The 27,224-nt window shown below is 39.2% G+C and overlaps 5 protein-coding genes across 5 annotated transcripts; 1 reads left to right on the forward strand and 4 right to left on the reverse strand.

The window, feature by feature from the left end:
* Positions 1-1,466: 1,466 nt before the first annotated feature.
* Positions 1,467-2,369, reverse strand: LOC143853891 (uncharacterized). The gene has a single exon (XM_077363589.1). The coding sequence runs from the start codon at positions 2,367-2,369 to the stop codon at positions 1,467-1,469; it is 903 nt and encodes a 300-aa protein (XP_077219704.1).
* Positions 2,370-4,917: 2,548 nt separating this feature from the next.
* LOC143854296 (cytochrome P450 84A1-like) lies at positions 4,918-7,704 on the forward strand. Its single transcript, XM_077364177.1, has 2 exons — positions 4,918-5,960; positions 6,773-7,704. The coding sequence occupies exons 1-2, from the start codon at positions 5,052-5,054 to the stop codon at positions 7,394-7,396; spliced, it is 1,533 nt and encodes a 510-aa protein (XP_077220292.1). The 5' UTR covers positions 4,918-5,051; the 3' UTR covers positions 7,397-7,704.
* Positions 7,705-11,098: 3,394 nt separating this feature from the next.
* Positions 11,099-21,683, reverse strand: LOC143853892 (uncharacterized). The gene is made up of 2 exons (XM_077363591.1): positions 21,241-21,683; positions 11,099-11,561 (listed from the first exon to the last, which is right to left on the reverse strand). The coding sequence occupies exons 1-2, from the start codon at positions 21,681-21,683 to the stop codon at positions 11,099-11,101; spliced, it is 906 nt and encodes a 301-aa protein (XP_077219706.1).
* A 109-nt stretch (positions 21,684-21,792) lies between these two features.
* LOC143853893 (uncharacterized) lies at positions 21,793-22,890 on the reverse strand. Its single transcript, XM_077363592.1, has one exon. It carries the CDS (start codon positions 22,888-22,890, stop codon positions 21,793-21,795), a length of 1,098 nt encoding a protein of 365 aa, XP_077219707.1.
* A 2,929-nt stretch (positions 22,891-25,819) lies between these two features.
* LOC143853894 (uncharacterized) lies at positions 25,820-26,926 on the reverse strand. The gene has a single exon (XM_077363593.1). The coding sequence runs from the start codon at positions 26,924-26,926 to the stop codon at positions 25,820-25,822; it is 1,107 nt and encodes a 368-aa protein (XP_077219708.1).
* Between the last annotated feature and the right edge of the window lie 298 nt (positions 26,927-27,224).

The following is a 27,224-nucleotide window of genomic DNA, read 5'->3' on the forward strand; positions in this document are numbered from 1 at the left end:
CATATAAGCTATATGAGGTGACACCTTAGGAACTCTATTCTCATATATATATATATATATATGTATATATATATATATATATTAAGGTGAAGAAATGCTTTCGTATCGTTTCTTTTTTTTATCATTAAACCCCATGACCTGCGGAGAATGCCAAAAGTGGTGAATTGAAAGGACTTACATCAGTGTGACGGATTCAGTGACGGGTGCATTTAATGACTGTGCATAAGTGTTTTCTCCTTGTCTTTTGCTGGACAATTTGGGCTTTTCCATATTTTCAAGGCTCCAAGGCTGCTATTGATCAGCATGTAGACGCAATCACAAATCTGGTGAAAAGTGAACCTGTGTGGCTGCTCTCACGTGCAACAGCCCATCCTCCTAATGCCTTTTGGGATGGACGTCCTTTTCTTCTCAAATAATAGCATTCTGAGTAAAGTCTATGGAACGGGGCAGGATTTGGATGTCATGTAAACCTTGGGAAAACCATGAGCTTTATTTTGTTTGGATGCAAGTTAGCTAAGAGAGGGAGAGAGGGAGAGAGAAAAAGTTAGAGAGAGAGAGAGGAGGATTTCCTATGAAATCTTGTCTTTTTGAGATATTTTATACGAAAAAAGAAGTGATACCATGTCACCAGACATGCAATTATTCCACATTTTTGTTGTCACGTAATCTCTAATGATTTGGCTGTTACTTTTGCAAACAAACACACCAAATAATCTAAAAAGTGCATTTTTTTCCTCAGGGATTGCTTGAGGATCCCTTGCACTTGGCATCAAAACAGAGCCAAGACAAAACGAAAAGTAAACTGAATTTTCCTTCTATTTGGTCTTTACTTTGACACTTAACGTGCATCCAAACAGACCTAAATGGATAAAGCCATCATTCCGATGCAAAATGGAAAGCACCAGTGAGAACACCTAAAGCAACAAGACTTATTTCTTTACATGATTTTAGGGGCAGTGATAAATCGACCCCCAAATATCTTAAATAGACCCCCGTCTTTCTCTATCCCCTTTCTCTCTCTAACCCAAAGGAGAGAGAAAGACACATAGGGGGGTCGACTAAAGACATATGGGGCCGATTTATCACTCCCTAATTTTAGACAACCAATGCTTTTGACGTGGTTTTCTTCTGTGTCCTCTCTTCGACAATGCTCTAGTGGCTTATTCTCACTTTTTTTATGGCACCATTTGCCAGCTTTGCGGTTGTATTAGGCACTCAGCTGTCACTTTTTCTTTTCTTTTTTTTTTGATGAGTAAGCTGGGGTTAGGCGGGACCCAACCAGAATTCATTAAAAGAAAAAGAAATATACAACAAGATTAGGGAGGCTCAAAGGCCAGCAAGAAGGGAACAAGCTCTCAGCATAGCAGTATCCAAAGAATACAAGAGATCAAAACAGACCCCGCAAAACAGCAGCCCGGTGGCCAGAACAATCTACATTCGGATATAAATCTTCCCTTGGGAGTCATTTAGCATGATCTAGTTCTGTTCAGGCGCAGCCGAGGAGGGGATGAGATGCTCCCCTTTGGGTCTGAATTCACGCTTGGATAGCATGTCTGCTGCTTCGTTTGGTGCGTCACTCGGATCGCGAGGAAGGAGTTCATGGCAGTATGAATGTGGTAAATTTTTTCCAGTTGAGTCCATGGGATTTCGGATCGGCCATTGATGATGTCCACAGCAAATTTTGAATCGGATTCAATCCAAACCTTTCTAAAATTGTGAGCAATTGCAAGATCCATCCCCTGTTGGATAGCAGTCAGCTCTAGCGCAAAGATCGGCTCAGGGTCTGAATTGATCGAGAACATGGCAATGCATTCCCCCAAGTTCTGTCTTAACAGACCTCCAATACTACCTCCAGCCTCTACAAGGGAGGCGTCGACATTGACCTTAATCTCGTCGATCTTTGGAGGCTCCCAGACGCAGAAATTCTGAGAGATCTCTTTGGGCCAAAGCTTGTAGTTAAATAGGCGAGCAGCACTAAGGTTTTGGGGATTGGGATCATCAGATAGCTGAAGCCCATTCAACTGGAGCTTAACTTCAGATAGAAGTTCGTTCAGAATCTGAGATTTGTGGGAGCTTTTGTTCTCGAAAATTCTGAGATTTCTTTCCCGCCAAATTTTATACGTAGCAGCAGTGGAGCATTGACCATGACCATTACATTTCTCTTTGAGCCATGCTATTTCATCGATGAGAGACTTCTTCGGCTTTCTTCTGAATCCAACACGCCACAGAATCGAACGCCATATCCAGGCTGAGAAACTGCAGTTAAAAAAGAGATGATTTATAGATTCATTTCCAGAGTTGCAGAGGACACAATTTGTATCAAGCTGGTCTCCGAAGTTAATTCTACCCTTGGTGCTGAGCTTATTCATTATGGCTTTCAAAGTGGTGAGTGAATATCTCGGGATGTGGCCTTTGAACCAAATGATATCTTTCCAAGGAACTAGGGGGGAGTGGATTCAAATTGATTCTCATGCGCTTCTAGTAGTGAACAATCCAGCTGAGCTGGGTTTCCAAATTACTCTATTTCTGCCGTTGCAGTTGAAGGAACCCTTTTTCAGGAATTCGAATACTTCACTGAGAGATGGCTTAGATAAGAAAGGTTCTCAACCATTAGCGCTATGGATTTGGGAGAGAAAATTTGCTGAGGCAAGAGAGGAGTCGGTACAGGATCGAGAGAAGAAAGAAGAGAGCACACCATGAGGGTGCCACGGTTGGTCCTAAAGCTCGATCTCTTCTTCATTGCCGACATTATAGCATATAAAGGGCATACCAAGACTCCTTGCTTTGAACATCCCTCTGACTCCCCAAGAAGGTTTCGGCAGGAACTTCATGGTCCAAAAGTTTTTTCTCTTAACATACTTAGCTTTGAACCATTTCAACCAGAGAGAATTTTTATCTTGCATCGAATTCCAAAGGATCTTCAGCTAAAAAGCATTATTAATGTCTTCAATCTTTCTAATACCAGCACCACCTTCACCTTTTGGTTTGCAAAAGTCATTCCAACCCGTGGAGTGGAATTTTTTCTGAGAGGGGTCATGGCCCCACAGGAAAGCTCTGCAAATTTTTTCCAAGCAATGGATTACACCTTTTGGGAGATTGAAAGCAGAAGCCCAGAAAACTTGGAATGAGTTGATTACTGTTTTGATAAGCTCCCCTCTACCAGCTTGACTGAGGTGGGAGCTACTCCAACTGGAAATTCTTCTTCTAATTTTTTCAGTAAGGGACCAGCAGTCCTGAGCTCTGAGGTTGGATGTGAAAAGAGGAATACCTAAATATCTGATTGGCATCCTGGCTTCCCTGATTTTGAGCACTTCTAAGATACTTCTTTTAGTTCTCGAATCAGTCCCAGAGAAGAACACCTCACTTTTATCAAGGTTCGCTTCAAGCCCAGTAATCTTGGAGAAGTTTTTTAAGCAGGAAAGAATGCCTCTGGCTGAGGAAAGATCCCCATTTAGAAAGAGCATCAGGTCATCAGCAAATAATAAATGGGTTATGGAAATGTTTCCTTGGTGAAAAGGGATCCCAATGTGATTTTTGAGCAGGGCTTTTTCAATGATAAGGGATAGCATCTCCATGGAAATACAAAAAAGGAGGGGGGACAAGGGGTCTCCTTGACACAAACCTTCGAGGAGTGGAATCGCCCCTGGGGGATCCATTAATGATTAGAGAAGGCTGGGTTGTTTATACATGCTTGGATCCAATTGATCCAAGTACTATTAAAACCTTGCCGGGCCATGAAGGAGAGAAGAGCTTCTCTGTAAATACCCAAAAATACCCTCCACTTAAATTTTCGTCCCCCTCCTTAAAAGAGGGGCGTTTTTGTCCGTTGAAATTATCTCTGATTAGGGCTTCCTAATAAAGCCTATAAATACATCTTATGAGAAATTAAGAAACCCTAAACCATCCTTGCAGCCCTAAGAAAAGATCTTCGTGGAGAAAAAGAGGAAGAGCGCGATTCAAAAAAAGATATCGCAAACCAAGGTAAGATTGTTAATCTTTAATGGTTAAATGAATAAAAAGAACCCAAAATTGGGAATTTGATATGAAAAGAGGTGTGATTAGAGCCTTGGTTTTAGTCTATGGCAAACTCCTTTTTAGATCTTGGATTCCTTGGGATTCGTTTCATGTTGAACCCCCCAAAGAACTCAAGTTCAATTTGTTTGCATCCATAGAAACCTTGTTATTTGAGGATTTTCGAGTATAGAATTGGATTAGATGGATTACTCTTGTTGATACGAGTCCAACGGATCCAACCACGCGCGAATCGGACGTCAAACGAAAGAGTTATGGCCATTTTAGTGCAAAAGTGGAGAAAATCGCGTTATGGAGAAATCTGGGTTCGAGCGTGGGGCAGACGTCCGGAAAATGGGGGGGTGCATTCCTACTGCATGGGATGAAAATATCATCTCCCAAAAAAAAAGTGTCATCTTTACCGAGCTATAGATCAAATTACAAAATTCTACAAATAATCTAAACATTTTTTAAAATTAACACTTTCCAAAAAAAAAAAAAAAATCCAAAGATTGATCTGGCGGATCATGGACTGGCGTGCCCATCTCAAGATAGAGCATAACAGCAACCAAGGGTCCCACGTGTCTTTTTGGCCACTAGATATTTTGACAAGTTTTGGCATGTTCTAATTTTATATCAAGTGGTATTGTAGCCACAAGAATATACATCATCCAAACCCATTTTGGATGAAAGATTATCACAATTTTCTAATTAAAAATGAATTTCAACTCTAATTTTCCAAATTCACATTTATATATTACTTGAAAATATGGCAAGAAACTCAACTTCTTTGAAAATTTAGCCAAACAACATGCTATCTCTTTCTTTCTTATTCAATAATAATAACAGATGCAAACAACCCAACTCTTCCCAAATATATTTAGACCTTTTCAGACTCTGTAACTATACTATAGACGCGGTAGGTGAGAAAGAGAGAAGAAAACAAAGATACATACCTTCTCTAAACTTATGTGGTAACGCTCATAAACCATCTTATAAATACTTCTACATCTTCCCTTCTTTTTTAGGAAGAGATCGCCATGGAGACTCTTCTACACTCTCTTGTGCAACCTCTTCCTTTGCTGATCTTATTCCTGTCTCTATATTTCCTCTCCAAGGCTTTATTCAAAAGCAAAAAACTTCCCTTCCCGCCAGGCCCGACGCCGTTGCCGATCATCGGAAACATGCTAATGATGGATCAATTAACACACCGCGGCCTAGCCAAACTTGCCCAAAACTACGGTGGCCTTCTCTACCTCCGACTCGGTGTCCTCCACACCTTCTCCGTCTCTACTCCGGCCATGGCTCGCGAAGTCCTCCAAGTTCAAGACAACCTTTTTTCGAACCGGCCCGCCACAATTGCCGTCCAATATTTAACCTACGATCGAGCCGACATGGCCTTCGCCCACTACGGACCGTTTTGGCGGCAAATGCGCAAGCTATGTGTCATTAAACTCTTTAGCCGTAAACGGGCTGAGTCATGGAACTCAGTCCGTGACTCGGTCGAGTCGACTCTCCGAGTTATCTCCGACAAGGCCGGATCCACAGTTAATATGGGGGAGCTCATTTTTGGACTGACAAGAAATATAACTTACCGGGCCGCGTTCGGGTCCAACTCGGAGGACGGGCAGGACGAGTTTGTGTCCATTTTGCAAGAATTCTCTAAGCTTTTTGGGGCCTTTAATATTGCAGATTTTATTCCTTGGGTACGATTTTTCGACCCACAAGGATTCAATAAGAGGATGAAGAAGGCTAGGGAGTCTTTGGATGGTTTTATAGACAAAATTATAGATGATCATATGGCGAAGAGAGAGAAGAGAGAGGAAGATAAAGATATGGTGGACGATCTACTCGCCTTCATCGGTGATGGCCGGCCGGAGAACGTTGAATCCGTCGATCTTCAGAGCTCACTCAAGCTGACCAGAGATAATCTCAAAGCAATCATAATGGTAAATGGCAGTCCAGTTATTACCGAGTTGACTCAGTTTAGTCGAGTTTTAGGATTTTAAAAGAGAGTTTTCTTTCATGGGTATTGCCAGCAACCCAGAAGGAATTCTTTGATTCTTCAATTCTCTCTCGAGTTTGATACAATCTTATCATATTATAATTAGGGCTTCGACAGACAGTTCTTCTCTACCTTGAATATTGCCAACAACCCTAAATGTATTTCTTTGATTCTTCAATTGTCACTCGAATTTAATACCATAGCTTTAAAACTCCCCCGCGTCAGCCCACGCATGGGCTTCCCCAAGTCCAGTACCTTTTACGTTGGCAAGACTCCTTTGAATCTCTCAAATTATAGCCGTAGTTAGCTGAACGCCATTTCGAACCAAATTTTTGTTTTTGTTTTTTTGAAAAAAAAATGCATTTTATCGATTTGCCGTCTAATACTCCGTTTAAAACTTTTACAGTAAAAAAAAACTCCATTTTTTTGAGGAAAGCATCTTAATTACATGCATTTTTTGTCCAACTTTCCATGTTTACCCCCACTATATTTTGTAAATGACAATTTTAAACACATTTTTTTGTGTTTCCGTTTTTTACTACGTTTTATTTTTTAACCACTGTATTGAACTCGAATTTTTCCTGTCCCGTTTTCTGCCTAATCACAATTTGTTAACCGTGTCAACCGAGTACTTAGCCAGCAACTGAGTACCCTACAGTAGTGTGCCAAGTTGACTACCTAAGGTTTGCTTTGCATGCCTTTTGACCTGCATCTGCGTTCTGAAACATTGTTTGATACAATCTTCTCATATTATAGGACGTGATGTTCGGCGGCACAGAAACAGTAGCATCCGCGATCGAATGGGCAATATCGGAGCTGATGAAGAACCCCGAAGAACTTCGAAAAGTTCAAGAAGAACTTGCCCAAGTCGTGGGTCTTAACCGAAAAGTTCACGAGAGTGACCTCGAAAAGCTCTCATATCTAAAATGTGTCGTTAAAGAGACTCTCCGACTCCACCCGCCTATCCCACTCCTCCTCCACGAAACATCCGACGAATGCGAAGTCGCCGGCTATTCAGTCCCTGCCGGGTCAAGAGTAATGGTGAATGTGTGGGCGATTGGGAGGGATAAAACCGCATGGCAAAACGCAGAATTATTCAAACCTTCGCGATTTGAAAAAGAAGGAGCTGCAGATTTTAAGGGGAATTTTTTTGAGCTAGTTCCTTTTGGGTCGGGAAGGCGTTCTTGCCCTGGAATGCAATTGGGTCTATATGCTTTGGAATTGGCGGTGGCACAATTTCTCCATTGTTTTACATGGGCTTTGCCTGATGGAATGGAGCCATCGGAGCTTGATATGGGGGATGTATTCGGCCTCACGGCGCCGAAGGCCCAACGGCTTATTACTGTTCCAACTGCCCGTCTAAATTGCCCTCTTTTTTAATTATTGATGTGGCAGAAGCGTGCGAAAAGAAGGCGAAGATCACTGTCTTACATCAATTGTCAAGGTTTCTGTGGTTATCTCCCATTTTAAATTTTTCGTTCATATGTACCCAGACAATAATCCTTTTCAAAGCTGTTCCATCCTTTTTGTTTCACTTCTATTGAAAATAAGATCAGTTCTTAGAAAGAACAAGCTAAAGGGGGTGAAAATATCATTCACAGAGAGAGAGAGAGGCATGTATGTAATTTAAGAGAACTGATTCAGTAATTCTCTCTTTTCTATAATAAATCTGCTTATCTTCTTACGGAAAATTTGTCTAAGAAAATGCTGATTTTTCGGCCAATGTAGAGGCAGATAGACTAGCTCGGTCCGGTGTGTCTAGATGTGCAATACAAATTTTTTATTCTTACAATGTTTTTATAATTGCACTAAATCATGATGTCTCTTATTATTTTACCAGCTGTCAAAGTTTATCACAATTCTGGAAAAGCTGTTAGAAGCCAATTAAAAAGCAAAAGACAAGGTGAGTTAGTGCAATTATCAAAACATGATAGTGACAATATCAGTTGCCTATTTTTTCCTCTCAAAGAAGTGCACTTATTATCCCCCGGCAAATTAAAAGAAGTGGGAAGCACAAATGCTGAAAACTTCTCTAAAAAATAATAAAATACCACTAATTTTGTTGTTATTTCTAGGGTTGGTGGAAAACACCAAAAGCCCTCAAAAGATATCATTATCAACGACTATGTGAGAATTTTGCTCAGCCATATTTGGATTGCAGGAATTTTAACGAAAAGTTTGTAATAGAAAAATATTTCTGAAATTTTGTATTTTTTTATGCACAAATAATATAACTTGAACCAACCCTTAGATGGGCCACTACCTACATCGGTTGTGCCCCAAAAATAATTTTCATAGGTTGATCTGAACCCTCCGATCTATAGAGGGTTATAGGTTGATCCAAATCGTCCATGTGATGGAACACAACATCAATCAGTTCTACCCGTAAAATCATTTCCATAGGTTGATCCTAGCCCTCCAATCGATATAAGCTGATCCTAGCCCTCCAATCGATAGAGGTTTCCATAATTGTTGTTCCTCTTCAGTTGCCTAGAATTCGTCAATATTTTGCAAGTGTCCTGTATGAGTAATATAAAGTAGTTCTTTCGTCATTGTCATTTGTCTTTACCTCTTCTTGGTATTTTTTTCCGTAACTGTCATAGACAGGTACCCTGTGTCGGTACTTTTCATATGTAGATTACGATTTTACCCTCAAATAATTTCTCATAGAGATAGATGTTAGATATCAGCAAAGGGGTTAATGGTAAAAGAGTAATGCTGTGTAAATCTAAGATAAAAAGAAAAGAAATTCCTTTTTTCTCTAGTTATATAATAGTAGATATATATATATATATATATATATATATATATACACTAGCAAAAAACCCCGTGCGATGCACAGGCCGACAAAGAATTGTATAGACCACATCATAGGTTGATCCAAACCGTCCATGTGATGGAACACAACATAAATAGGTTGTGCCCCAAAAATCATTTCCATAGGCTGATCCTAGCCCTCCAATCTATAGAGGTTTCCATAATTCCTCTTCAATCGGATGGTTAAGATCACCCTATAGATTTTTTATTAAAAAAGCATAAAGGAGGGGGGTAAGATTGAAATTATGTGGCTTTAATGGGTGCCTTTATTAAAAAGCATAAAAGAGGGGGTAGGATTGAAAATATGTGGGTTGAATGGGTACATTTGTTAAAGAAAGTCAAAAAAAATAATGTGTAATTCTCATAGAATTTTCAAAAAATTCAAAAAATATATTAATTAGAGTGATGAAATGCTTTGGTATCGTTTCTTTTTTTTATCATTAAACCCCAAGACTTGCGGAGAATGCCAAAAGTGGTGAAAGGAAAGGACTTACATCAGTGTGACGGATTCGGTGACGGGTGCATTTAATGACTGTGCATAAGTGTTTTCTCCTTGTCTTTTGCTAGACAATTTGGGCTTTTCCATATTTTCAAGGCTCCAAGGCTGCTATTGATCAGCATGTAGACGCAATCACAAATCTGGTGAAAAGTGAACCTGTGTGGCTGCTCTCACGTGCAACAGCCCATCCTCCTAATGCCTTTTGGGATGGACGTCCTTTTCTTCTCAAGGGCGTTTGGTTGCCATGCATGTACTATTCATTTTACTTTCCTTGCCCAAGGGTCTATTTGGATGCACCAAAAAGTAGGAGAATAAATGTAAAAGTACATATTTTTCATTTCCCAGCTTTATTTGGGGGAAGTGATATTTACGCCCCCTCTGGTCACTAGGGACACCCAGTGCCAATGTACGTGGCAATCAAAACCCCGGGATTCTTTTGACGTCAAGTACATTAGCCCCCTTGTATTCATTGATACACTGGCACTGGGTGTCCCTAGTACTCAAAAGGGGCGTAAATATCACTTCCCCTATTTGGTTGTTATTTATATTATCACATGGCTGACTTGGTCCAAAATCCAAATACATGCCATTTTGTACTGTTTCAATTTCCTCTTATATATATCAAGAAAAAAGGGAAAGTAAAGAGACGGGAATCCATATCCCTTTTCTTCTACATCAATATTAGGCAACATCCAAACGGACCCCAAATAATAGCGTTTTGAGTAAAGTCTACAGAACGGGGCAGGATTTGGATGTCATGTAAACCTTGGGAAAACCATGAACTTTATTTTGTTTGGATGCAAGTTAGCTAAGAGAGGGAGAGAGGGAGAGAGAGAGAGAGGAGGATTTCCTATGAAATCTTGTCTTTTTGAGATATTTTATACGAAAAAAGAAGTGACACCATGTCACCAGACATGCAGTTATTCCACATTTTTGTTATCAGGTAATCTCTAATGATTTGGCTGTTACTTTTGCAAACAAATATACCAAATAATCTAAAAAGTGCCTTTTTTTTTGCTCAGGGATTGCTTGAGGATCCCTTGCACTTGGCATCAAAACAGAGCCAAGACAAAAGGAAAAGTAAACTGTATTTTTCCTTCTATTTTGCCTTTACTTTGACAGTTAACGTGCATCCAAACAGACCTAAATGGATAAAGCCATCATTCCTATGCAAAGTGGAAAGCACTAGTGAGAATACCTAAAGCAACAAGACTTATTTCTTTACATGATTTTAGGGGCAGTGATAAATCTACCCCCAAATATCTTAAATCGACCCCCTGTCTTTCTCTCTCCTATTTCTCTCTCTAACCCAGAGAAGAGAGAAAGACACATAGGGGGGTCGATTTAAGATATATGGGGCCGATTTATCACTCCTCGATTTTAGACAACCAATGCTTTTGACGTGGTTTTCTTTTGTGTCCTCTCTTCGACAATGCTGTAGTGGCTTATTCTCACTTTTTTTATGGCACCATTTGCCAGCTTTGCGGTTGTATTAGGCACTAAACTGTCACTTGTTTTTTTTTTTTTTTTTCATGAGTAAGCTGGGGTTAGGCAGGACCCTGACCAAAATTCATTAAAAGAAAAAGAAATATACAACAAGATTAGGGAGGCTCAAAGGCCAGCAAGAAGGGAACAAGCTCCCAACATAACAGTATCCAAAGAATACAAGAGATCAAAACAAACCCAGCAAAACAGCAGCCCGGTGGCCAGAACAATCTACATTCGGATATAAATCTTCCCTTAGGAGTCATTTAGTATGATCTGGTTCAGTTCAGGCGAGGCCGAGGAGGGGAGGAAATTCTCCCCTTTGGGTCTGAATTCACGCTTGGATAGCATGTCTGCCGCTTCGTTTGGTGCGTCACTCGGATCGCGAGGAAGGAGTTCATGGCAGTATGAATGTGGTAAATTTTTTCCAGTTGAGTCCATGGGATTTCGGATCGGCCATTGATGATGTCCACAGCAAATTTTGAATCGGATTCAATCCAAACCTTTCTAAAATTGGGAGCAAATGCAAGATCCATCCCCTGTTGGATAGCAGTCAGCTCTAACGCAAAGATCGGCTCAGGGTCTGAATTGATCGAGAACATGGCAATGCATTCCCCTAAGTTCTGTCTTAACAGACCTCCAATACTACCTCCAGCCTCTACAAGGGAGGCGTCGACATTGACCTTAATCTCGTCGATCTTTGGAGGCTCCCAGACGCAGAAATTCTGAGAGATCTCTTCGAAGCTTGTGTTAGGAAATTATCCTAACGGTGGATGTGACAAGTGCAAGATCAATGGCCTAGATCATTTTGTTAGTTGGTTTTGTGAAAAGGCATTAAGTGAAAAGCCATAAAAGAATGGGTGTAAATGTAAGAGACTTTTGGGGAGGGAACCAGCGTGATGAGGAGTTGTGTTTCTTCCCATAAATGTCTATTTATTCTCTCATCCGGTCCCTACTTGCACACAACAATTTCTACATCCTTCTCTTTGAAATCCAAGGCAAAAAGTACTTGCACACAACAATTTCTACATCCTTCTCTTTGAAATCCAAGGCAAAAAGAGAGAGGAAGTCGGTCCCCATCACCGTCTGTTGTGGAGTGAGGAGAAATACCGAAATGGAATCCTTCCAGTGATAGCAAAACGATATTCGGCTTTCGGTATGTTCCCTTTACTGTTTCAATTTCAATCTATATGGTTAATTGTGATTTTCTCAAAGTTGGACCGCCAAAGATCCGTTGCCCGTGTTCCTTTTATGATGAACACTTACATGTGGTATCAGAGGGTTCCGGCGAGAAAATGGCGAGAAAAATCGCATTAAAAGTGATTGAAATAGAGTTTGTGAAAACTTGTATTTTGAGTGCCACCATCAATTCTGGAGTCGGATCGATGATTAAATGGCACTGAAATGTTGCTTATGTTCCCATAAATCCAACGCAACAAACGGTTCGTCGATCCGATGTCTGGATTGCGTTTGGCGGCGATTTAAAGATGAAAATTTTAACTTTTTGGGAAGTTTTGGACTTCGCCGGAAAACAGTGTGCCACCGGCGACCGGAGATTTTCTGGCGTGGTTACGAAGTTCGTCGAGAGACGAGTCCAACGGCGTATTCTGAGCCTCAATCGAACTTCAAACAAAGCCGCAATAATAAATCGAACTTTGAGTGTTTTTTCGGATTTTGCTGGAATTTTTACTATTTAATGAAGAAGACGATGAATAGTATCGGGCTTGGCGGGTCGAACCGGGCCGCGCGGGCCCATCAAGGATCCGCAACGGGCTTTTCAATTAAAAAGGGCCCAGTAGACCCTCTAAGCCCACCAGACCGCTTGGCCCAACCTGACCTGGACCGGCCCATAGTCCTAAACAGCCCAAATCTGTGTTTGACTCAGTTTGGCCCATTTGTGTGAGATTTTTTGTCAGATTATAGCGGTTCTAGAGGTTTTGCACCCTTCTGAATCCATTTTTTGGGTCAGTTTTGGCATTTGGTATCTGTATCATATAGGTATAGTGTAAATTCAAAAACTTTTGATTTTTCAAGTTGGTTTTTTAGTCAAATATTTTAGGGTTTTAGCCCAAGTAAAACTAGTTCCGAACGTTTTGCAACCCTTTGAAACTATTTTTGCTATCCATTTTGCCATTTGAGCACTGTATAATACACTTATAGTGTATTTTTAACACTTTTGACTTTATAAATTTGGTTTTGAGTCAAAAGTTTTGGAGTTTTGGGCTCATATTAGATTGGTTCCTAAGGTTACAGACCGTTCTGGACCTATTTTTGAGGTCATTCTTGGTATTTAAGCATTGTATGATATTGTTACAGTGTAAAATCAAGTCTTTTGGTTTTGTAAGTTTGATTTTAAGTCAAATATTTTGGGGTTTTGGACTTCGGTTAGACTATTCCTATGGTTTTAGACCATTCTGAACCCGTTTCCAAGGTCTGTTTTGGTGTTCGGAGTCTGGATTTTAAAATTTCAGTGTAATTTTATAACTTTTGAATTTTTTAAAGTGGACCTTGAGTTTAATTTTGATTTCAAACTCTTAAAGAATTAACTAAATGCCATGGAGACCCAGTTATGTAAAGTTTTGATGTTGTTTAATGATTAAAACTCAGTCAATGAACACCTTTGGTTTCTAATTCTTAACTTAAGAACCCCTATATGTTGTTTATATGCTTTATGTTTTGTATATAACTTAAGGGTTAAAATGATTAGTTGAAATCATATATGGGACTAAACTTTTAACTTGAATGCACATTAGTTCATGCCAGATATGCTTAAAACCCAAGCTTATGGTTATAATAAACTGATGGTGTGTATTTTCAAAACCTAAAACATTGAATTATGTTTGATCATGGAACTTGAAAGTTGGTTTTGTATACACAAGTTTATTACGTTGTTCATTATTTTTAGTTGAAATTTAACTATATCTTGTTATGATTGGTCACTAAATGAATGAACAAAGAACTGCGATTCCGACTGGGAAACGAAATCGCTTAAGGTTAAGTGGTTAATTTTGAGAACCGTGTCGCATACAATGACACATTTATGGACTATGAACCACTTTCAATTGCGAGTATTTATCCAAGAGCAATACTTAGCCTAACGGATGACTGTTGTTTTGCACAAATAGGCAATGTGAGAGGGCTAGGCCTGGATAACATGGTTTGGGGTTATGCTTCTGCCCAACGGTGATATGCGCCTCAAGTATAGGGTTATCTGGCCCTAGTTGGTCTCATGGGAGAGCCAATTGTGTGCTGTGGCACGGCCCAACGGACGGCCCACGGTGATACACCTGGTGTCTCGCTAGAATCACAGTATTGTGATTTTCTGAATTGAAAATCGTTTGTGTGTTGTGGCACGGCCCAACGGACGACCCACAATGACACGTCTGATGTTTCGTCGGGGTCACATTTTTGTATTTTTTTGTGATTCTGGGCAATCTAACTAATTTTCCCTTAAGATAAATTGATTGAGTATTGTATGTGAGAACCAATTGTGTGCCGTGGCACGGCCCAACGGACGACCCACGGTGATACACCAGTGTCTCTTCATAATCATGGTATTGTGTTTTCTAAAGTAGAAACCAATTCTGCATCATGGCACGGCCCAACGGACGGCCCACGATGGCACATATGGTATCTAATTAGAAGCACACTTATGTATCATCATGATTTTATACATTTTAGTCATTCTTTTCAGTTGGATTGATTAAAATCGTGGATTGAGTTAATTAAACTCCATTTGTGGACTGAATATGTGTTATAAGAAGTGAGCATGTTTGGAACTGCAAGTCTGTATCTGTGACATTGAAGTTGTTGGTATCTTAGTGTCTTTTCTAGATACCGATTATGTTGAGTACTTTAGTGGGTCAGAAACCTTAGCAAGTGATGGAATAGATCTGCATAATTCAAGACTACAAAAGGCTAGACTATGTATCATTGAATGACAGGCTCACTAAACCCACATCTCAAAGATTCTTATGAATAGTGGGAGTTCAATGTTAGTATCACTCTAGTAGTAATGGTAGACCTCCATTTTTTATGCAATTCGATATGTTTTTAAGACTCGAAAATGCAAAGGAGTTCTTAAATGTAGTTAGCGAATATTTTAGAGGATCATTGGAAGCACTTGCAAATACCCTTATGATGTGTTTTGATAACCTTAAAGTATATTCACCAAAGTTGTAGTTTTGAGCACACTTTGAAAGGCTTTAGATTCAGAATATTGGTTGTGCTCACTTTCAACACACCTCTTGGTTATTTTAAATGGCAACATTAGAGTCCTGAAGATATAGACTAGTCTTAGCATTATCAATTAAAGAGAGTGAACTTAGTATCAAGTGCCATTATCTTGAATAATAAATGACACATAAAGTATGGATCTCTTAAGTTCGATATGGCCTGGAATTAATACCATATCTTTGTATATTATGATTTCTATTTCGTAAGTACTCCGGAAAAAGATTTGTGAATAGATTAAGGCATTACTATTCACATTTAGAATTCTATGTGAGGTCTTGGTGCGAGTTAGGTGCTTAGTAGAGGAGAGTATACCATTTTATCGGGAAATAGAATAAAGGTGGCTGTTGAATCCATTATTACTCGCCACTCTTTTCTGAAATTTTGGTTTTATATGAACTAGAAACCTTATTCTAGAAAAACTTGATTCCTTTGGCTATGAATCAAGGTCTGGAAGTATAATGGATTCTCTCTAGTTTTTCATTTTCCATTTAGTGATTTTGGTTCTCTTCAGGGCAATCCTTATTGACTTGGATTGCACTTCTCTCAAGGTCAGACTTGGCCCACCTTGCATTAGAATGAGATAATCAGTATTGTTAGAAATAAATGAAATCGCGTGAACAAGAATTTATCCAATCAGTGGCTTAAGTTTTTTAACCACATATCTGAAGATAGTTGGGTAAAAGAAGAATTCTAGATTCACTTGATTTTATCGATTTAAACAATGATACGGGGTACATTGAAGGAGAAATATACAAAGATTAATCGGTTTAGGGTGTCACCAAGAGTATTGATCTACTAAAGGTCATTCACAATGACATCTTGGATCTTTGGACTCTGACAGTTGGTGGCGGAAGGTGTTACCTGATGAACACATTTATGTGTGAATAGTAGTGATAGGAAACATGCATATTTTGTCATTTAAAGCAGTACTACTAATATTTTGTGTGTTTCTGGTGTTACAGGGTTATCTATGGATTTTTACAAAAAAAGAAGCTATAAAGATAAAAAGGGCATCGGTTTGTTGAAAATCAAGAAGTGGGTGTAAATATCACTTCTCTTATACAATGTTGGCACCCATTTACACATCAGCTCTCACCATCCTCACCCACGTCGTACCAAGAGCTCACAACGAACTAGTCCCATTTGCTATTTTCATCTTTGATGCAGGGGCAGTTCTGTCACAATGTTGCTGGTCCGTTTTTCAACCACATGTTTAGGGTATTAAATGACAAAATTAGGGAAAGTGGTAAACTACAAAGTTTTAGGTCTTCTCAAGATCTTTCCAACAAGTACTTTTGGCCAAAATGTGGAGCAGCGGTTAAAAAGTTATTGCTGATTTAGTAGACTGTGACTGTGAGCCTACTAAATGGACTGTTTGGATCATCTTGTGAAAGGGATTGAGAGAACCATCAATGTACATTATGATCCATCAAATGAACGGTTTGGATCTGCCTTAGAAAATGATTTGAAGGGTACATTCTAATTTACGTTGCAATCCACATTATAGAGTGATCCGAACCATCCATTTAATGGGGATGGTGGGTAGCGATTGTCCATTGAAAATGGCTTGCGGTTACCAAATTGAAGTGGGTTATTAACATTAGAATTGAAGTAGTGGGCTGTTTTTAATGTAAATCAAGATGGGCTGTGGATATCAAAGTCATGGGCTGATATTTAATTGGGTTTCTAATGGACACTAGAAAGTGGTTCGGCTATTGTGGGGAAGAATATGTGAAAACCACACATGTGGAATCACGCATGTGGGACCACTTTAGGGCTGCTGTTGCTATTTCCATTCCATCTTGAGGCAATTGAATAGTGGCAACTTCTTTAATTAAGAAAAGCCACGTTACTATTACTGATGAGGAAAGTGAGTGACATCATTGCTAAATTTTTAATAGGCAATAGTCCATTAGCTTGCCAAGTGTAGTTGCTAGTTGCCATTTCTAGTATTCAACAAGATATCTAGCTATGATTTTTTTTTGGCAAGCCACTACATAGAGCTGCTATTCCTATTTGTTTCAACTATGGGATGGCATATAGAAACATTATAATTGGAAATGCCAACGAGCTATGAGCTTCGGTCACATACAGTTTATAAAAGAAGGATGACATTTTTCTAATAGTGGGGATTCTCTTGCTATTGTCTATTCAACTTCTAATTATATCCTTTCCTTGCAAGGTGAAGAAAATAAAATGGCAACTCTTCTATTTGGGTAAGTTGATCACACGTTTGAAATTTTTTTTTGAAAGACAACATGGAACGTCTTCTATATCCTTTCCAATGGATGATCTGAGCCGTTGACTTGGTGGATATTTTGGGGCAATCCAACCCTTGTTTCCCTAAGCTTAAACTAGGCAATTCTTTCAGCCTAACTCCATAAAAATAAAAAAAAGGGCTGGAATTTAATTGATTCTTTTTTTCTCCCACAGTGGAGTTCGGCTCTCTCTCCATCCTCTCTACAAGATCTCTCCCATACTCTTGCTCTCTCCCTCTATGCTTTTGCTTGTTCTTTCTTTCTACTCTCTCTTATTCTTTCTTGCTTTCTTTTCAAGCTCTTTTTCTTTTCTTTCTCTCAATCAAGGAACGATCCAACCGTCCGAGATCCTAGTCCAAAGCAATACCAAGGCTTGAAGGAAGGTGATCAAGGATTCAACTATTGCGAAGAGGAGAAAAAGACTAAATGTTCTTTAATTTTTGTTATTTCTTTCAAATCTAGTTCAATGTATTTTTGTTTAATTTCAATTAAATGAGAAAGTACTTTGTGTTTTATTTTATTTTTCAAGTTCTTAATGACAATTCTCTTCTCTATTCTCTCTATTTTCTATGTTTCTTTCCCCTTCTCCATGAGTAGCTAAACCCACTATACTTAGGGTTTAGATGAAGCCATGGGGAAAGAGAAAGAGAAGTAATTAAAACAAGTGACTTATATAACAAATTATGTAGGGTTTTGTTTTTGTACAAATCTCAATCATCCATGTCATTGGCCTTCCCCTTTCGTATGGATGATTGTTGATTAACAAAGATTAAATTCTATATAATTAATATAAATTAGAGGGTTAATTCGATTAAATACCCATAAATAATGACATCTTTTAGATCTTATTATTTATTGACTGTTTAGTTGTATTTTCAACCTAATTCAAGAGTTGTTTTAATTAATCAATCTAATCCAAACCCATGGTGGATTCTAACCCTAAGTAATCTTTTATATTGAATTAAGATTTTTACACTATTCCAAATTACTTTCGTAATTTTTCAATTAACTTAGACCTTTAGAATTTTAGTTTTCTAAGTAAATTAGATAAGTAGTTAATCAAGATCATTAGAATTTTGGTACACTTTGCCTAAATTAAGATTTCCAAATCAAGATCGTAGTTGAATTTGATTCTTAGATTGAATAGAATACACGCTTATATATAGTGTTGGCTCCGAGGTCTAAGTCCACGGAAATCCTGAGTCCATTCCAGGCAACATTATATCATAGCTAGTATTCTAATCGGTACAAGAATAGGATTGACAACTAGATTTCTCTTCCCTGAGTTCGACCCGTATTTACACGATCCGTGCACTTGCGGTTATTTAATATTTCTAACATTACCTTTTGGTTAAATTTTTTAGCCATATTTAAATGTGTCTCTCTAATCAGAAGTAGGATGCCCTATCTTTGTTTGTGATCTATAAGGTAAGAGTCGAGAATTAACTTGACATAAACGATCAAAATAATAAGGGTCATTTATGCAACTCTCTATTGCCTAAGATTGTGGGTTAAAACTCTTAAAACACCAATGTATTTTGTGATCCAAGTAAGGCTGTGCCTAAGACCCTTTAAGATTTATGGGTCATAAGGAAGCTGAAATTGGGAAACATGCAACTTTTGGTTGTTTACATGAGGCAAAAGTTTATAACCCACGAATATAGTGATTAAGCTCTATGACCATAAGTTGCAATTTCATAGATTATCTTAAAGTATTTAAGGATTTTAGGTTCTGTTGATTGACCCATAGTACGTATATTGTCGGAATTAAATGTGCCAAGACTTCTAAAGGATGGTGACCTTAGTGGGAGTATAGTGTCTTTAATAAAATCACCTTTAAGGAGAACCAGATTGTAGTACCGGTACTGGTGATCCAAGAGAAGGTGGTACCAATGCTCATTGGAACATTAAAAGACATATAAGTTAACAACCCACATTATAGATGTTTTGGTGGTGACGACTACCGAACAATCCTTGAGGCTAAAGAAAGAGGCACATAGTCTGTAGACTTAGAGATTCTGCTTAAGGTTTAGAGCAGACTTCCCGACAATTGTACGTAAAGTTTCATCAAGTACTCTTTATGTTAAGTTTTAAGGAATTGTCACAGGATAATGGATATATCTTAAGGTCAGAGGAGTAATATTATTTTTCTCGTGTTATGTGTTGATGGTATACTACTTGCTAGTAGTACTTAGCCATGTTCAATGATATTCATACAAAAGAATTCAGGTGAAGCATCCTACATAGTAGGAGTTTAGATTCACCTAGTTGGGACTCGAGGATTGCTGAGATTGCAGAAAGCCTATCTTGGTAAAGCCCTAAGTATTGAACATGGATAAATTACTCCATTTGTAGTGTTCCTATAGTTAAGGGTGATATATTCAGTCAGTTCCAAGGTCCCAGGATCGATTCATTATAGGAGCAGATAAAGAGGTTCCCTAATAGTTCCGCAATTGGGGTCTATTGAATGTTTAAATCTGCACCTATCTGTGTATAACCTATATGGTGGGCAAATTTAGAAAGTACCAATGTTATTTATGTATGGATCATTGGAAATTTGCCAAAAGGTTATATATTGTCTGTAAGGGACTAAAGATTTAATGCTCACATTAAGTAAATGAGATAACCCTAGTGTGATTGGTTAATCTAATTCCGACTGTTGTCGGAACACCTAGAGTTCTGCTCTAGTATATTTTGCAGAAAGTCCTAAATCGTTGAAGAATGTCAAATTGACACTCAGTTGCTTCCACCTTGGGTACGGAGTTTATTGTGTACTTCAAGGCCTTGTACTATGCCTTGAAGTCGCGGAATTTTGTCTCAGGGTTTTATCTTGTTGATAGTCGACAAGTTACTGAGAATGTATTGTGATAATTCCGCTGCGGTTTTACAATTCCAAGAATGACAAATCAAGTAATGGGGTCGATGTATTGACATATTGTCGTGAGGAAGTTCAGAATCAGTGTGTATCTGAAGATTACATAAGCACCGCACTTTTATTGGCGGATCCTTTGACTGAGGGCTTGTCACCAAAGCTCTTCAGAGAGCATGTAGCGCGCATAAGGTTGGTTGACACTTTTGATAGCCTATGACAGTGGGAGTCTGCATTAGGTATTGAGATACACTGTTGTGATCACATTTTATTTTATGATTCTGATATATATTATTTTCTACCGCTCCATTTTTGTGCACATTACGTAAATGGATTGTGAGTAAGAGGTAGAATGTCTGTAGACTGTTTTGGACCATATTTACATCTTATGCATGTATGCGTTTACATTCATGTTAGTAAGTATTACTAATGATATAATCGTGGGGTAGGCTATTGGGTAGAGTTGGTGACCCAATGGTTACATGGTTTATTGTTAGTAGTTTTTGCTGAACGGAATGTTGTGTTTATTATCTAACTAACTTAAAGATATGATCCTTATGTTTGGCTCAAAGATCTTGCTGGCCAAGTGGGAGAATGTTAGGAAATTATCCTAACGGTGGATGTGACATGTGCAAGATCAACAGCCTAGATCATTTTGTTAGTTGGTTTTGTGAAAAGGCATTAAGTGAAAAGCCATAAAAGAAGGGGTGTAAATGTAAGAGACTTTTGGGGAGGGAACCAGCGTGATGAGGAGTTGTGTTTCTTCCCATAAATGTCTATCTATTCTCTCATCCGGTCCCTACTTGCACACAACAATTTATACATCCTTCTCTTTGAAATCCACGGCAAAAAGAGAGAGGAAGTCGGTCCCCATCACCGTCTGTTGTGGAGTGAGGAGAAATACTAGAATGGAATCCTTCCAGTGATAGCAAAATGATATTCGGCTTTCGGTATGTTCCCTTTACTGTTTCAATTTCAATCTATATGGTTAATTGTGATTTTCTCAAAGTTGGACCGCCAAAGATCCGTTGCCCGTGTTCCTTTTATGATGAACACTTACAGCTTGTAGTTAAATAAGCGAGCAGCACTAAGGTTTTGGGGATTGGGATCATCAGATAGCTGAAGCCCATTCAACTGGAGCTTAACTTCAGATAGAAGATCGTTAGGAATCTGAGATTTATGGCAGCTTTTGTTCTCGAAAATTCTGAGATTTCTTTCCCGCCAAATTTTATACGTAGCAGCAGTGAGGCCAATGCTGATGGCAGTGGAGCGTTGACCATGACCATTACATTTCTCTTTGAGCCATGCTATTTCATCAGTGAGAGACTTCTTTGGTTTTCTTCTAAATCCAACACGCCACAGAATCGAACGCCATATCCAGGCTGAGAAACTGCAGTTAAAAAAGAGATGATTTATAGATTCATTTTCAGAGTTGCAGAGGACACAATTTGTATCAAGCTGGTCTCCTAAGTTAATTCTACCCTTGGTGCTGAGCTTATTCATTATGGCTTTCAAAGTGGTGAGTGAATATCTCGGGATGTGGCCTTTGAACCAAATGATATCTTTCCAAGGAACTAGGGGGGAGTGGATTCGAATTGATTCTCATGCGCTTCTAAGTAGTGAACAATCCAGCTGAGGTGGGTTTCCAAATTACTCTATTTCTGCCGTTGCAGTTGAAGGAACCCTTTTTCAGGAATTCGAATACTTCACTGAGAGATGGCTTAGATAAGAAAGGTGCCCAGCCATTAGCGCTATGGATTTGGGAGAGAAACTTTGCTGAGGCAAGAGAGGAGTCGGTACAGGATCGAGAGAAGACAGAAGAGAGCACACCATGAGGGTGCCACGGTTGGTCCCAAAGCTCGATCTCTTCTTCATTGTCGGCATTATAGCATATAAAGGGCATACCAAGACTCCTTGCTTTGAACATCCCTCTGACTCCCCAAGAAGGTTTCGGCAGGAACTTCATGGTCCAAAAGTTTTTTCTCTTAACATACTTAGCTTTGAACCATTTCAACCAGAGAGAATTTTTATCTTGCATCGAATTCCAAAGGATCTTCAGCTGAAAAGCATTATTAATGTCTTCAATCTTTCTAATACCAGCACCCCCTTCACCTTTTGGTTTGCAAAAGTCATTCCAACCCGTGGAGTGGAATTTTTTCTGAGAGGGGTCATGGCCCCACAGGAAAGCTCTGCAAATTTTTTCCAAGCAATGGATTACACCTTTTGGGAGATTAAAAGCAGAAGCCCAGAAAACTTGGAATGAGTTGATTACTGTTTTGATAAGCTCCACTCTACCAGCTTGACTGAGGTGGGAGCTACTCCAACTAGAAATTCTTCTTCTGATTTTTCCAGTAAGGGACCAACAGTCCTGAGCTCTGAGGTTGGATGTGAAAAGAGGAATACCTAAATATCTGATTGGCATCCTGGCTTCCCTGATTTTGAGCACTTCTAAGATACTTCTTTTAGTTCTCGAATCAGTCCCAGAGAAGAACACCTCACTTTTATCAAGGTTTGCTTCAAGCCCAGTAATCTTGGAGAAGTTTTTTAAGCAGGAAAGAATACCTTTGGCTGAGGAAAGATCCCCATTTAGAAAGAGCATCAGGTCATCAGCAAATAATAAATGGGTTATGGAAATGTTTCCTTGGCGAAAAGGGGTCCCAATGTGATTTTTGAGCAGGGCTTTTTCAATGATAAGGGATAGCATCTCCATGGAAATACAAAAAAGGAGGGGGGACAGGGGGTATCCTTGACGCAAACCTTTGAGGAGTGGAAACGCCCCTGGGGGGATCCATTAATGATTACAAAGAAGGCTGGGTTGTTTATACATGCTTGGATCCAATTGATCCAAGTACTATTAAAACCTTGCCGGGGCATGAAGGAGAGAAGAGCTTCTCTGTAAATACCCAAAATTACCCCCCACTTAAATTTTCGTCCCCCTCTTTAAAAGAGGGGCGTTTTTGTCCGTTTGAAATTATCTCTGATTAGGGCTTCCTAATAAAGCCTATAAATACATCTTATGAGAGATTAAGAAACCCTAAATCATCCTTGCAGCCCTAAGAAGAGATCTTCGTGGAGAAAAAGAGGAAGAGCGCGATTCAAAAAAAGAGATCGCAAACCAAGGTAAGATTGTTAATCTTTAATGGTTAAATGAATGAAAAGAACCCCAAACTGAAATTTTGATATGAAAAGAGGTGTGATTAGAGCCTTGGTTTTATTCTATGGCAAATTTCATGGTAGATCTTGGATTCCTTGGGATTCGTTTCGTGTTGAACCTCCCAAAGAACTCAAGTTCAATTTGTTTGTATCCATAGAAATCTGGCTATTTGAGAATTTTCGAGCATAGAATTGGATTAGATGGATTCTTCTCGTTGATACAAGTCCAACGGATCTAACCACGCACGAATCGGATGTCAAACGAAAGAGTTATGGCCATTTTAGTGCAAAAGCGGGGAAAATCGCGTTATGGAGAAATCTGGGTTCGGGCGTGGGGCAGACGTCCGGAAAATGGCGGACGTCCGTGATTACCACGTTTGGCGACAGTAGAACCTCGGACGTCCGTAATTTTCGGACGACCGGCGCGACAATTTTTCCAAAACATCAAAAATTCATAACTTATTCGTTTCTTGTCCGTTTTCGACTCTCTTGTAGTCTATGGATAGCTGAAAACGTCATCTTTCTGTTAAAAATAGTTTCAATAAATTTTAGAAACTTTTTAAGAATGATATCACCAAATTACAAAAAGTGGCCATAGAATGGGTTACCTTTTTGGGCCCTTATTTGTTATTTATGTTTCGTTCAGATCAGGACATTGAATCGTAATCCGGGTTAAGGAATCGAGCATCTTTGAGGTACATAATAACGTACTACTTTGGGGATTATAAACCCTGTTTTTCCTTTGAATCAGTATTGACTTTAGAAATCTGTATTGATGCCATTGAACTTCTGAACTAGCCTTGGTCTAGTATGTATGCCTCTGTTTGGCCTATTTAGTGTTTTATCACTATTATTCCGAACCTTAGAAATAACTGTTATGAATATCTGTTCTGAACTCTGAACCATTGAACCTATCAGTTTGAATTCTGAATACTTTGAATCATTTGAATATTAACTTTGAACACTTTTGAAAACTTCTGTGGAGACATCGATGAACTCTGGACCCTGCCATGTGGGGGTAAAATATTTGATAACTCTGGACCCTGCCATATGGGGGTAAAACATTTGGCAACTCTGGACCCACCGTAGGAGTAGTACACTGGAACTTCTGGACCGTCAGTGGGATAAAACGTTGGCCCTGTCGACTTGTATCTGAACTTCAGGAATCAATTCCGAACACCGTGGACTGTTGGTGTATAAGCAATAACATGTCTTCTGAACCATGCCGATGACTCTGAAGTGTATTTGAACTCTGAACCTTCTGTATTTGAACTCTGAAGTGTATTTGAACTCTGAACCTTCTGTATTTGAACTCTGAAACTTCTGTATTTGAACTCTGAAATGTATTTGAACTCTGAACCTTCTGTATATGAACTCTGAAATCTCTGACTTGATCCGAACTCCGACTTGAATCTGCTTTAAGCACCTTTAATTCAGAACCATATTTGACATGCACTTATAACTGTTTGTGCCTATGAATCAGCTAAGACCTTTGAACTCAGTTTTGACTTTGACTATCTGATCCTATTGAATCCTGTCATGTTAGACTGTGCTTAGAGTAGTGCATTATTATGTACTGAGCTTTTCAACTGACTGTGATTATTTATCATTTTTCAGGTCTTGGCCCTCATGAGATTAACGAGGAACAGGACTTTTAGCTGGGATTGGATTTTGGCTCAGGAGACTGATTTTAGTTTATCTGTTTTCCATTCATTAGGAAGTGAGTGCTTTGAATAAAATGTAAAGACATCATCATTATTATTATTATTATTATTATTCCGCTTTGACTCTTTGGGGAGAGATGAGATTTTAATTGACTCTGTTGGGTCCGCATTAACTGAATTTGATATACATTTTATTATGAATGCCAGGTTAATTGTGTTATCTGCTTTGTAGCCTTGTACATTTGTGAGACTTGTCTTGCAGGTGTACGACGCCGCCACGTCCTACGCCCAGGGTGGGGTTTGGGGCGTGGCATTCTCTATTTATATTATCAAAAGCCTTTGCTAGATCGATCTTGAGACAAAGAGATGGAGATGCAAATGAAAGGTGAAACTTATGAAGGATGTCATGAGTAAGGAGAATATTCTCATGGATTGATCTTCCCCTGATAAAGGCAGACTGAGATGGGTTGATGAGGCTATCAATTTTGGATTTGAGTCTATCAGCTAGGATTTTCGTGATAATTTTATAAGTGAAGTTACACATGGAGATAGGGCGGAATTTGGAGGGAGAGGATGCATCAGGGCCTTTTGGAATGAGGGAGATAAAAGTGGAATTTACCTCCGAGAGCAATTTCCCATGGTTGAAGAAGTTCTTGATAGCTTTAGTGAAGTCGTTACCAAGAACATACCAGAAAGATTGGAAAAAGGAGGCGTTGAAACCATCCGGCCCCGGAGCCCCGGAGCTTTATCACCGTTAGCTTTGAAAACAGTAGCTTTGATTTCATCATCCGAGATAGGGATAGTGAGGCTGTCGGCATCTTCTTAAGACAAGATTCTCAAAGGATTTGGGACTTGTTTGGTCTGAACTTTTCTGTTATTTAAGATATTCTTGAAGTGATCAACAAAGATATCTGATATTTCCTGCAAATCTGTGGTGACACTCCCATCAGCTCTTTGGATTGCCCTCATGTTGTTTCTGTTATGATGAGACTTGATAGCTGAGTAGAAAATTTTTGTATTTGAATCTCCAAGCTTAAGCCATTGGACACGAAACTTTTGCCTATAAAGTGCTTCTTCCATGGCAGAAGCATGGATTAAATCTTCACATAAAGAATTTTCTTTTTGAATCAGGTCTCTATCCGCAGGATTTGCTGCAAGAGAGTTCTGGGTTTCTTCGAGGTTTTTCCGAATTATAGGAACAACATTATTGATCCTGCCGAAAACATCCTTATGCCACTGTCTAATCTTATTTCGAACTTCTTTGAGCTTCTGAGTTAGGACATACATGGGGTTCCCTCTAACTTTGGTTTGCCAGGCCATTTCTACGATTGGGTACAAGGATGTGTCAGCAAGCCACATATTCATGAATTTAAAAGGTTTGGGGCCAAGGCTGGGATGAGGGAATAGCGAAACTGTGATTTTGCAATGGTCTGAGATATTGTGGGGGAGGAAATCTGCAAAAGAGGAAGAATTTTGGGTAATCCATTGATCATTCACGAGGACCCTGTCAAGCTTTGCAAGTTTTCTCTCTGCAATAGAGCTTTTGTTGTTCCAAGTGAGGGTGTGACCAATCGCATTGATATCAGCAAGGGAGCAGACTGAGATACACGAACTCAGCTCCTCCATCTCACTTAAGGACCCCAGAGAACCTCCAAATCTTTCATTTGGATAACGAACTACGTTGAAATCTCCTACCACCAACCAGGGGAGATGAGTTCGGGAGGCGATCTCTTCCATATCCGACCAAAGAGATCTTCGAGAGACATAGTAGTTGTGCGCATAAATGACAGTGAGGTTGAATCTGAATTTCGATTGCAGAAAAACAGCCTCGTAATGAACAAGCTGACTAGATTCTTCATGAACATGAATTTCAACCAGGGTTCCATAGGATCCAAATCCTACCTTTGATGACAAAGGAATAGTTGCCATACGATCTCCATCCTTTATGTATAAGATCGGTGTATTCCTGAAGTTTGTGGGCCTTTGCTTTAGTTTTCCAGTAAACAGCAGATGGGGAGGTTTTTTGCAATGATGAAGTTAGTAACCTCCTTTCTCTTTGAATTGGAGCAGATGCCCCTAATGTTCCAGGCTCCTAGAATCATCATGAGAAGAAGAAGAAGAGTTTGGGGGGAGAGCGGCTCTATTTGAGTCTTCTTAGCTTTCACTTGTTATCAAAATGATAAACACTCCTCTGGTGGTCACCCTCCACATCTTGCAACAATTTATG

The sequence above is a fragment of the Tasmannia lanceolata genome, unplaced genomic scaffold, assembly GCF_043159265.1.
Source record: "Tasmannia lanceolata isolate RefF3 unplaced genomic scaffold, GAP_Taslan_0.1 ptg000020l, whole genome shotgun sequence".
NCBI lineage: Eukaryota > Viridiplantae > Streptophyta > Magnoliopsida > Canellales > Winteraceae > Tasmannia > Tasmannia lanceolata.

Bases quoted from the DNA above. Each gene is read 5' to 3' on its own strand.
- LOC143853891 (XM_077363589.1), bottom strand. From the start codon at position 2,369: ATGAATAAGCTCAGCACCAAGGGTAGAATTAACTTCGGAGACCAGCTT.
- LOC143854296 (XM_077364177.1), top strand. From the start codon at position 5,052: ATGGAGACTCTTCTACACTCTCTTGTGCAACCTCTTCCTTTGCTGATC. The intron at 5,961-6,772 runs GTAAATGGCAGT...CTCATATTATAG, and splicing joins ATCTCAAAGCAATCATAATG to GACGTGATGTTCGGCGGCAC.
- LOC143853892 (XM_077363591.1), bottom strand. From the start codon at position 21,683: ATGAATAAGCTCAGCACCAAGGGTAGAATTAACTTAGGAGACCAGCTT. The intron at 11,562-21,240 runs GTAAGTGTTCAT...TCCTAACACAAG, and splicing joins CGCTTATTTAACTACAAGCT to CTTCGAAGAGATCTCTCAGA.
- LOC143853893 (XM_077363592.1), bottom strand. From the start codon at position 22,890: ATGGAGATGCTATCCCTTATCATTGAAAAAGCCCTGCTCAAAAATCAC.
- LOC143853894 (XM_077363593.1), bottom strand. From the start codon at position 26,926: ATGGCAACTATTCCTTTGTCATCAAAGGTAGGATTTGGATCCTATGGA.